Source organism: Brachyistius frenatus, unplaced genomic scaffold (assembly GCF_029030835.1).
Source record: "Brachyistius frenatus isolate BFR_SWC_R1_liver_20210118 unplaced genomic scaffold, ASM2903083v1 Contig_4, whole genome shotgun sequence".
Taxonomy (NCBI): domain Eukaryota; kingdom Metazoa; phylum Chordata; class Actinopteri; family Embiotocidae; genus Brachyistius; species Brachyistius frenatus.
Window position 1 is genome coordinate 2,893,290 of NW_027210603.1, and position 12,853 is coordinate 2,906,142.

Genomic DNA, 12,853 nt, shown 5'->3' on the forward strand with positions numbered 1-12,853 from the left:
AAACACTTGAGGGAAATGTTTGGCTTTAGAGTCAAAATAATGTATTAAAGAGTATTTTCCAATATAAATATCATTGAAAGCATGGCAAATAAGAGAAACAGTGATGAATTGTGTTCCATTGTTACGCTATTGTATTACATGATACCAAACCTATCAACACCAAAAATCTATAACTAATTTGATCAGCATTTAACAACAGCTTCCTCAGAATAACTCATTTGGACAACAGACATGCATCAAACAATCATGTGGTTAGATCATATTTTATGGCAACATAATTATTCTGAATGTCAATTAATGATTATATTGCATTTTAAGTTAAATAGGAATCTAGAACAACCGCTGTTATACTAAAATAGCTGCCCATCTCATCAGAACTGGTTCCAACACCTAATGTGTAGTAAATACCACGTTGCAACAGCAATGCTTGTTTATTTGAGCAGAAAACTCTGTTATTAGGAAGTGAAGCAACATGCTTCAGGAAGCCTTTTTTCAAACAATACAAATAACAAGTGGTGAAAGATAAACAGGAATTCCAGTTGAAGAATTAATTTATAGATGAATGCAACATCTTGCGTGAAAAGCGAATAAGAAACTTATTTACACTCCAATTTCATGATTTCAACCATCTCTAGTGGGGTGAAGTCTTTCTGAGCCTTGCTACACACTAAATTACAGCAGGGAGGGATATACATCCCCAGACCTACAACATTTAGTTACGGAATCACAATATTATATAACACACATTCATGGGCTGGCAACATGTAAATGACCCTGCACTTAACAGTCATTTTATGAAGGAAAATCCTTAAGAAGATTTAATTAAAATGGGTCCACTGGCCTGCGACAAGGTAAATATTTATGGGGTTAAAGTACATGGAGACAGAAGTAGTATCGTGAGGTCATAGGTACATCTGTACATAGGTAAAAATTAAGACTGCAATTAAGTTAACAAATCAACCGCCCCCCCCCCCCAAAAAAAAAAAAAAGTCAAGGGGGGAGGGGTGGGGGGGTTAAGGCTCAACACTCGTGCCTGTTTGTCATGCTTTCCTTTACAAGAAAGAAAAAAAAAGTTTCTAGAGGTCAAGACCATCTCATCCCCCCCCCCACACACACTCAAAACAAGCCTGCCACTCATTTGTCGGTTCACTTTCCCCACTCCACACATAAACCCAGTAACCTTAATACCCTGCGTCACCACCGCACAGCTTAAGGCTTCGAGGACAGACAGCTACAACTCCTCCAGTGAAACAATAAACCTGCAGCACACCAAACGACACTATGTGCCACATTATTATTGACAGTACACCGTGAATGCTGGTCGGAGCACGTGTGGAGACAGCAGTTGTTTTAAGAGCTGAGGTTTCAAATATCACGTAAACTGGTAGCTTGCTGGCTGTTATATGAGCGAATATGATATCTGTAATACTTAGCAGGCGTGTCGGTGCAACATCAGCTCGTCTGTTACCGACTCGCTCTCCAACTCGTTAGCCGCAGCCTGCTGACTTGTGGCAGACATGTCATTTAGCTTACGTATTAGCAATACACACGGCTGGCACATGCGAACAGCCAAGTCAGACAGGAGAAGGACGGAATCGCTCAATAAACACACACAACAGTACGTTAGGACTAAACTATGCAACAACACGACGATGTTACATTTGTTTACATCCACTGTTCTCTCGTGGCAGCTGCCGTGATGAGGCGGTTAGCTAGCATATCTAGTTGAATCTAGTTCGGTCTTCTGATTGAATATTTACCTTTCCGACTCCACGTGTGTCTTAAGCTTTAATGTCCAAAAACTGAGAGTCTTCTAAATTCACCGCCGGGTCGCATCAGAGGTTTTTTTTTGTTTTGTTTTTTGTTCATTTGATTCTCAATCACGTTGCTAAATCGTCATCTATTCCAGAGCGTTTGACACATTTGTGCAACGTGAGTCCGGGCGCAGCTCAGACACGCCCACTGCGCGGTGATTGGACAGATTAATTTGCATCTATCGTTTGATTGGGCAGAGGGTCCGAGATGAGCGTTCAGCCTGTCAGGACTTGCTCCCGGTTCACGTGGACTTCCATGTTACACAATAGACAGACAACAAGCTCGGAGCAGCCTGCGCAAGCAAAGACTCACTACGAAATCTCTGCATTTACCCCTCCACAACTGAATGAATGAGCATTGCCGCTGTACGGTCCAGCTGACGCACTGCACACATCTTGTTGTCTCAACAAGGAATTTGGTTTAAAAAAAAAAAAAAAAAAAAAAAAATGATAGTCAGTTATCTGATATTATCTTAATACTATTTTTCAAATGGCAAAAATCGCCAGAAGATGGGAAGTCGCTTTAACGGGCGAAATAGACATGTCACTTCTCCATCCTCTCAAATGTGATACATTTCCTGGTTAAGGTTATATTTCTGGAATATTTAACTACATATGTTCTGATATTGGAGCAAAACAACCACAAACAACGTGTCTCGAACTAAGCTGTTTTTGATATAGTCATCCTCTGGACCCAAACGTGCTTCATAGTATTTATGGTAATCTGATTAATTTCAATAGTGGGTTGTTTCCACCTTGTTCCTGTAATAGCAATCATGATGATGACATTAGCAGAACAAAGAAAACTAATGGATAACATGAAAGGAGTCCTGTTTGTCTAGCAGTTATTCTTCAACCGTTATGGTGTCAGAGTCAGCTGATAGCCACTGGCCTGCTCAGCAATTTGTGTGAGACTGCATCTTCTCTTTGAATTAGTGTGGAGGCATTGTTTTATCTCCAATGGAGAACTTAAAGGTGAGTACGCCATCTATAAAGACGGACCAGCTGTGGAACAGTGAGTCTCTGCTACTTTTGGAAAGAGTAACAGCTGATATTTACCTTCACAGATCAAATATTACAAAAAAACAAAGGAGGCTTTGCTTTAAGTTAAATCGGTTTTATTCAAACAAAAGACAGTAGGGCCACAGAGAAGAATTGCACTTGACTCATACATTCCCAGTAAAGGGATAAGCAAGGTAATGGGTCAGAAATTTCTGTTTAAACAGAATATGAAGATGACAATTCAAAACATCTGTGATAAAAGGCAGGCCTTTTTCAGTGGCCAACAATTTTCCTTCAAAGCAAGTCTGGCAATGTCTACATGATCAAAACCACTACTTGTGTTAGTGTTCATTTCCATATCCGTACAATGAATGACTATGAAGGCTGGATGACTAAAGGAAGCTAATGTCTTTAAAAAAAAAATGCAACATCAACTGTTCTGGTGGCAGTAATAAAATACCAAACAGAGTGAAATTAATGTACAAAGTAATCCATAATCCAGTGTTGGTATAGCATAAAACACAATGTCACGATCCAACAAAGTTATTTCCACACTCAATCACCTATAATGCTCAGCAGTACTGAGCTGAGCACAACAAAACATACTTGTCAGCCTAAGATTAGTTCTACATTTAACATTTGCAAATAAAAGCTATTGTTAATATTAATGAAATATCACACGAGAAAAGTTTTGCAATAATTAGATGGGATAAATGCCAGTTTGACTAAACAGAAGACTTTATTAAAGGTTCAGCTGATTGATGCAAGCAGCACAGTATTTGTGTGGACACTGTTAGCATTCAGAAGGCTACTCTTTCACAGCTGGTGTATATATATATATATATGTATATATCCACTAAAGTATGGCTGTATTTTTGGCTGTTCTCCATTGGAGAAACCCAATAAGATCTGTGTCTATGACTACGTTTGTTTACACTGTTGTGCTTGAATATTTCAAAAAGACAATCTTTCTGGCACACCCTGAAGAGCACCTAATTGAGGCAATTCACATGTTTTAATATACATGACAGCACTTGTGTGTGTTTTTTTTTTTAAATGTGGCAGTTTATCTAGCCTTTACCAAGCTGAGGCTGTTGATCTCGGCATACAGGCACTTATCTACTATACACAAGTTCATACTAACTTTGAAGGCATACTATCTGAAAGGAAGATGAACAAGAACAGATATGATCAGGTGGTTCAACTGTGTGTTAGTAGTTATCTTTGTGTTTTCAGGTGACCAATGGAATTCTTCTTCATTATCGTCTTGTATAAAGAACTCATTTAGGCCTTGAACCATACGCGTACATCAAATAAGGCAATTGGATACCGCTATTTACCAGTCAACCGTTTGCAAAACAGACCAAAGTAAAAAACAAAAATAAATTTGAAGAAAAATCAAAATACTGAAATGACCACATGCTGGAAAAATGGCATTTCTTCCACGATATGCAGGATTACTGACAGAATCTAAACTTGCCCAGAACAGCATGTCCTTAAAGGCACTTTTCTTAGCCTGGCACACAAAATCAGTGGCTATTAATAAAACATAAAAATGTAAATATAAGTTGAGAGTTTACAACAATATTCTTCACTTTTATACTTGAGGTTGGAAGGTGTGTTTGTTTGTGTGTTTGTGTTTGTGTGTGTGTCATGGAGTGGAGGGGGATTAATTTATATCTATTTATAGGCTTCCGTCGTGTTTCACTCCTGCTTTAATCACATTTCTGAGTATATGTTTCAGTTTTCTTTGGTATTGCATACGGTATTCTGTTATGAATTTAGTGATGTCTAGGATAGAGTATTAATGCAGGAAAAGACTGTGGTATTGTGCTGATCTTTTACTCTGGCACATATACAAACCCACAAACGTGCACGCGCACGCACGCACACACACGCACGCACGCGCGCACACACACACACACACACACACACACACATACATACATACAGGGCAATCCAGGACAAGGAATAAAGACCCCTACAGAGGAGAAATGTGGAGCTCAGTCACCAGTAATCATGTAAATTATTTCTGAGATATGAATTAGGCTCCTTGTTCCACTTCTGTTCTTCATCGTCTCCTCCACTCCTCTTCCTCCTGTTGCTGGTTTTACGAGTTTTTCCAAACTGTGAAAGGATTAAGAATTTAAAAAATGAACGGTAATAATAAACAAAAGTTTGGAACAAACCAAAGTTTGTTATTAAGTTAAGCACTAAGTTTTTATCAATTAATTTAATACAAAGAGAAAAAAATATAAATCATCACTATTTAGTGTGACTTGTAGCTTGTAAAATAGCATAAAAATCTCTTAGGTACACTTGTGCAAAGTTTTCCAACAACTTGTCGCAGTAGATAGTTCTTAATGAGTCTGGCTTTATGTTTGTGGTTGTTGTCATGCTGCAGAATAAATTTAAGACACCTTCCTGATGGTACTGGGTGATGTAAAAAAAAATCAAAATCTTATAGAGGTTCTTTAGATCATCTGACGTAACAGAAACTACAACAATACTGTTGAGAACAACTTTCTCAAACCACAGTCTTGATACTCACTAACAATGATGATGATGATGATCACTATGACAGCTATCAGGATGGCCCACATCTGAAATGGTTAAAAGGTGGAAAAACATCAGTGCCTTGTAAATGAACTGGGACTATTATCTATTTATCAGTATTTTTGTTTAAGACTTAATTTGTTTCACTTCACTATTGTAATTGATACAAGTTCACACAGTGCAGTATGTTGTGTCGTCAAATAAATATGATTTTATGGGATTAAAATTAAACTATTAATTAGGTGAATTATTAGCATTATGACCAAAATAATGAAGACTATTTCAAGACTAGAGACATCTACTGTGAAGTCTAATTAAGATCAGTTACTATCATTCACAGTGGGGGAAAGTGTGTGATGTTTGGACCAAACTGTGTTTAGACACCTTGCAGTTCTTCCACCAGTACTTCCTTTTCAGCTTGGCGGCACTGGTCTCGAACTGGGAGGCTCCAGCCTGCAGTGCATCGGCTCTATCATCCAGTTCAGACAGCTTCTGATCACGTTCCAGCACTTTGTCCACATTAACACGCATAATATCCACCACCTACACAGACAACACACAAGAAAACATTTGTTCTAGTGTCAGTTTTTTGTTGTACAGGATATGAATTTGATAAGACTGATAAGACCTCAGTGAAAATCAGCCATCCTAAACATTACATAACCATGATTACAAAGTACAGACAGTATTATTACATTACTGTTTTCAGTGTTATGTAGCCTGTAGCAATGTTACCAAACAAAACCACAAATCAAGAGAGCTCACATCTTGTAAAGTGAAACAAATCAGATTTACTTCAGTTTACCAACAGAGTTCACCTGAAATCAGGAAGACACGCATGTGTGTACGTACAGTATCACAGAAAACACCTAACCCATATGTTCCACTGATCCACAAACCTCACTACTGCCCCTCCTCTCAGGCAGAGCGGCTGGGCAGAGAGGAGTGTGCAGGCCCATGCAGCCCTTACATAACCACACAGTGATTATGTAAACTTCTGGCAGCCAATTGGATACTTCGTGTGACACGCCGAAGTTAAAGTTTTACGTAGGCGGGGCTAATCTCATGGGTGTCACAACAGATACAGAAAGGGAGAATGGTAAACGGGATTAAAAGGGAGATTTGGCAGCCTTTCTCTCCTGGTTGGCATCACTGATGTGGTTTTAAATATAATTTCCACGAAACTGGAAAAGAAATGGCTTTCACTCGGTGTCCTTTGGTGTGTGAACTGACATGTGCCGGTGGAGCATTAGAGAGCAAATTATTCCATATTGTGGCAAATCATGACACTGCTGCCAAGGGTTATGTAAGCGGTGTGAGACGGACATCAAGGAACAGAGGGAGTCACACAGAGCAGCTGAGGAGGTGGAGAGTGGATTTCAAGGGAAAAAATGGGCAAAGTGAGAGGAATGATTTATACTGGGAAAGGTCGATTTTTTACAATTTCCTCTGAATTCAAAAGAAGTTATATAACAGACTTTGAGTAAAAGTGCTATGTAAAAATTTTTTTCCTGATTCTTATTAAATAAAACCTCCATGCCTAAATGGCATGATTGAAAAATGAGATTCCCATGAGTTAAAAGAAACATGTGACTGACTTTGACACAGGCCAGTGTTACGAGCACAGCCTTGTTTAAAAATCTGAAGCAAAATTCAAAGAATTTGCGTTTCTCTGATGGTAATCCATACAATAACTGAGATTATTGTACAAATATTTTTTTAAATCATTGTCAATATCAACCTGTATGAAAATAAAAGTCGGGGACTTTAATTAAATGTCAAAATGAAGTCATCACATATATCATACCTCATCCACCTGAGCCTGGGTCTGCTGCAAGCGCCTGTTGCTTGACCCGGCGCCAGAATCTTCTGGACCGACGGCTGACCTGATGAAAGGATACAACCACAGTAAATATTAGGCTCCTGGGAGATTTCTCCAAAAAGGTCTGTTACACAGCATATAACTCTGTCTAATCTAAAATATTAAAGGCATTTAACAGTTTCATTTCACTGGACATGCAAACAGCATCAGTGACATTTGGTTTTAGTACTTAATGAAAATAACAAAGTGCAGCACGACACAAAGTATATGACATTTAAATTTAATTTTGTGCAACTATGTGGAAGGGGACATCTTGATGTTTTTGATGAAACCCATTGCTGTGTTTTTATTTTCCTGAGCATTTTATATTAATGTCTCTGGCTGTTGAAGTCTGATTCCAAATTAAAATCATATAGAAGGAGATGAGGAAGGAGATCATTTCTGCAGTAATGGCACTTATCTTATATAAAGAGAACATATCATGAAAATGGGAAGGATGGGTTTAAAGCATTTAAAACGAAGTAAGAATTCTAAAGGGATTATCATTACTCAATATAAGAAATAAGTGTGGCAGTTAACAGCAAAATACACTGACTCAGTACAAATTAAGAGATTGTTTGACATGCAAAACAGGTCCTGCAGGCAACAAGAAGACACACCCATGCATGAAAAATTTACAACGTTTAAGACATCTTTTATCATCCCTCATGACGAGCAAAGCTACAAATGAAATTACCTAAATCTCGAGGAACAGCAAAGTTATTGCAGTCTTTCTGATAAATCATAATATCACATTTTGATTAAATTAAAGAACCTGATATTAAGCAGCGCAAAAGGATATTTAAACATTCAACAAACCAAATCATTTCCTTCACTACAGGACTGTGTTAATGGAGCCAAACGCTCACCACCTGTTTGTATTTCCTCTGACAATGCAGAGAAAGGGCACATTTTAGTTTCGTAATAAGGCTCGATGGACATATTTGTTTTCTGGATGGTCACAAATGAATGAGGAAGTGGACAGCAGCAAGTACAAGAACGCATTTCCCTAAATTACAGCTAACTACTTCAACCACCGAACAAATATTCAGGGAGAGAGAGAGAGACTGTAAACGTCCCCCCAGACAGATTGCATCTCTTAGTGTTTCTACCATAAGATACAGTATAGGAGGGACATACAACACTTCACTCACTACAAGTTGTACAATTTCTGTTTTTGAGGATTAAATATCCAGTGGAGGTTTGAATGGCAACATGATTTGCCATTAACCCTAAACTTTAAAGACTAAACACAAAAATCTAAATGAAAAACCTCAAAAACAAAATGAACTGCAGATTTCACACATTACCTGCAGGTTGCATAAGTGTGAACAACACAGGGCTAATAGTTACAACAACTGTAGATGTCTACGCTTGCCTTGCTACATCAGCACCCGTCTTACACGGCAACTCACTCAGGACATACTCTTGAAAAATACTTTGTTTTCCGAGGCTTTATTTTTTTAGTTAAAATAAATGTGATGTCTAGATTTGTCCATCTAACAGATCAAACCCAAAGATCTGTATTTTACTGGTGCAGTACACGTTTAAATGAGAGTGTTGGGGGTTCAGCAGGCAGCTGCAGGGACAGGGATGATTAAAGTAGTATTTTTTTTTTAATCTTATCCATACTCCTATCAATCTGTCTCTTTATCAATCATCTTATTGGTTCTTCAAATAGATGAAATATTATTTTTAAAGCAACATAAAAGTCCCTATCAGCTCAATAATATCACACTAATATTCCTGACAGAAATACTGAGATAAGTTTGGGCAGAAAAAAGAACAGACATCGCTGATAATTATCAGTTACTATTCAGTCTCTGGTTAGACCTCCGACCTTCTGCCTCTACACACCCACAATACTTTTTTGTGTAACCGCTGTTGAATAGCGCTCCAGTCACATTTTTATGAAAGTTTATTAATATTAAACGTTTCACGTGTCCAACTGTTCCAGTGCTCACCCTCGGGCCCCCAGCAATACACCCACCAAGTCTGATTTGGATTGGACAAACGGTTTCAAGATAAGCGAGGGTCAATCATTCAAACACACAAACATACGGACGGAGAGCCCTGAAATTATATAAAGTAAGATTATCGTCAAAGACTATGAAACACAGGGGTTATTGACATTAATGATGAATCCAATTCAAATTAACCAGCTTGCAGAATAACAGGGCTCTGAAGCTGACTGATATAAAAACGGCAGCAATTATTCATGAAATTATTTCCACTTCCTACATTAACATCCTGCCTGGCATGTAAAGGGGCCATTGACTGAAGCTTTGGTTCAACTTATGGTTGTTAGTCTTGGTGCAAACGTGAAGTCACAATGGTTAAATTAAGACATTGTTTGAGATTCTCCATTTAAAATAAATCTGTGATTTGACTTTCTGGAAGCAAATATGTCCGTCTCACTGTGGTTAACAGTCAAGTCTCCCTAGAGGTGCAAGATTGGGTTTACATATGTAAAACTAACAGTAATAAGGGACATAGGAGTTTCACTTTGATATGTTTCTGTCTATTTGTTCATGAAAATGTGACATGCATAGATTCAAATGGCTTTATTCTCACCACATGTCATAATTACGTGGATAATCCCAGAAAATTCAAACGGCCTGAAAAAAAATCTTCTTAAACCGGTTTGAATTTCAGATTATAATAATATAACATTTTATACTGCAGAAACATTATTTTGTCTATACTTTTCAACTTACTACTCCACTGTACAAGTGAAAAAAAAAAACATTGTAAAGCATACATAATTAAGTGGCATGTGTCATGCATTACAAACAATGCTGAGCGCTGTAAACATTTAGATTTTACAAAACAAATTATGAACAGCTATTACAAATAAATGATGTGTATATTATTATTACGTCATAAAAAGAGTTAAGTGTTGGTTTAATCAAATCATCCCTCAATTTCTGAAAGACATGCAAAATCTGGGTCAAAGGTTTTGAATGCAGGCCACAACTCTTTGTGATTCATCACTAAAACACTGAGTAAGAAGCCTCTTTATAATTAAACTATATTTAGTAAGTATTCAGGTTGTGTATGTGCTGGTGTATCGTGTAAACCCAAGTGAAGTGCTAACCAATCATGTTACAGTCTTTCTAACAACCTATTGTGTGTTCAGCACACAAACTTTTGTTCCCCAACTTGAGCTTTTGACGGTCATCTCGGGCAACACCGTACAAAAACTGCACAACCTCGAGGAAGACAGACACACTCACAGAACAAATGACCCCTCCCTTGTTCTTCCATAACCTGCAAGCCTTATATCTTAACATTACTTTCAAATTATACACAATAGTCATGTAGCCTGGTAATATGGGTGGCAAGTGTGGGGCCATCAGGGGGTTAAGTGGAAGCCACAGTACACGAGTGGCAAGGATTAAAATCACCCAAACACGTACTATTTACCAAAATGATGTGAAGGCACTGGTCTGCTCGGAGTCCAGGTGTTACAGGGGGGTGAAGTGTGGAAATGGGTGAATGGATGGGGAGGTATGCGAAGAGGGAAGCAACGCAGTTTCAAGTGAAAGTGGGATTTGGCTTTGGCTGCATTTCTGTTGCAACAGGACACAAGTTCGCTAACCAGTCATTTGGTGCCATAAATGATCGCTCAGTACAACTTTTACCGCTTCACCCACCGATCTGTTCTCTAAACACAACAAAGTCACACACAACACATTTCCGGTTTGGAGTTGACATTGCTTGTGTTTTGCTAAAACTTTATTGATTTCCAATTACAGTTGAATTATTATTAAATAAAAACGAAGTTTCGAAATGTTTTCACTTTTTCGTAACTGGACATTTACACGTGGCTGACACATAACGACGCCAAACGAACAGGAAATGGCAGCTTCTAGCATACAGCTAATTGTCTAATAATATTTGCGCAGTTGAGGTTGTGTCTGCTTTGCTTTCGTTGTCTACTTAACTGGCAAACGATTTTCACACAGTTTGTGGTGAGCGAAGTTAGGCAGCTTTACACATAACGTTGCTCCAGCTGGCTTTGCTCCGTTCAGCTGGCACACATCTTGAAAACGACCGTAAGTAACGAGCACTTGTTGCAGGCTAGCAGCAAAGTTTTTGGGCGTTGTTGTGTTTTTTTGTGACCAAGTCTCACCAAACTACCCGGAACCCCAGTAGGTTGTACAAGTTTGTAACGTTTGACTTAAAAAAAAACAAAAAACAAGTTTTGGTAGAAACAATTTAGACTTACATTGTGAAATGCGATTTGTTTGGACGACACTGCCGCTGTTTCTCGCTGGGAAGCTAAGTGTCAAGCCGTAACAGTTACTGCTGTTGGTTGTCGTGCTGCCTTCAGGACGATTGGAAATGGGAAAGTCAGACGTATGCAAGATTGTCAGTGGGCTTAATAAAATGTGAAAAGTTAAAAATTTCTTTGTTTTTCGTCAGTATATCAAGACGTTCTGACAATATATATATAATTTCATGTAGAGTAAGTTTTAGCACAACAGGTATATCAAACTAAACTCCAGCACTAGTTTATTTTTTTTATTGTAAAGTCCAATAAATTGCGTAACAGTGCACAAACTACCTCAGTGGTACTTATAAGTAAAACATCACACAGAAACGGGTTCATATTATGTGGTATAATGTTCTGTTATATATAAGAAAGTCCCTATTTACTAAATGAAAAATAAAAATGTGAATTTATGATGCGCACGTGAAGGTAACATTAAAGAGGCAGTAGCCGTGGCCTCTTCTGCATACCTGCAATTATTAACGCATAACAGATTATAACTTTGAAGGCATCAACCACTTCAGCCAATAAAATAGAGGATTAAGGCCTCAAATCTGTGTATTTTGACTCTTTTAATTGAATTTTATTGTTCATGTGTTGTAGATGTGCGAGAAGAAAGCGACAATTTGATTGCCCGTGATCAGCATGTGACATTGGGAAGCAAAACCCATTTTCAAAATCCCCCCACACATTCTTCAAAACCACGACTGAAAAAAACTGACTGTCATTATTCAATGCCGTGCAGAGCATAGGCACGAATGATTAATTTATTGAATGTAGAGAAAAACAAACAAAAACAGCCAGACCATATTTGTTTATTGAATGCATATTCACAAAAAGAAACAGAGGACAATGATGTCATTTGTTTCCGAGAACATACACATTTAACAAATACAAATGAAATGCTGCAGGCTATAAGTAAGGACATGAACTGTGCTATCTTTTTTTTTAATTTTTTTTTTTAATGTAAGTAAGGTAAGTCATGGTTTCATGAGTATGATATGGTTTTCATATATCTGTATCTGCAATTCAAAATTAGACAAAGTGAGCAAAAATGTATATACTTTCATTAAAATGTTCATAAAAAAGAAGTAAGGAAAGCTTGCAGTTAATAGATTTATCTTAATCTGTATATGAACTATTAATGTACTTTTTGAACATCTTAAGAAAATTACACAAGATATGAGGTTAAATATATAAACTGAAACAGGTCAACAAGCTTTTCTCAATTCCACTCTCTCCCAACTTAGTAACACACTTACGATATCAATTGTAGCTAACAAATGAAAAATGCTTTTTGATCAAGGTTCTTAATATTTTTACTTAAAAGTAAATTTTGATTCT

The 12,853-nt window shown here is 37.6% G+C and overlaps 1 protein-coding gene across 1 annotated transcript; it reads right to left on the minus strand.

Annotated features, from left to right (window-relative positions):
* Positions 1–3,235: 3,235 nt before the first annotated feature.
* On the minus strand, positions 3,236–11,545 carry vamp3 (vesicle-associated membrane protein 3 (cellubrevin)). Its single transcript, XM_069710595.1, has 5 exons — positions 11,465–11,545; positions 7,180–7,258; positions 5,757–5,915; positions 5,368–5,419; positions 3,236–4,943 (listed from the first exon to the last, which is right to left on the minus strand). Coding segments are annotated over exons 1-5 (309 nt in total). The 5' UTR covers positions 11,467–11,545; the 3' UTR covers positions 3,236–4,926.
* Positions 11,546–12,853: the final 1,308 nt, after the last annotated feature.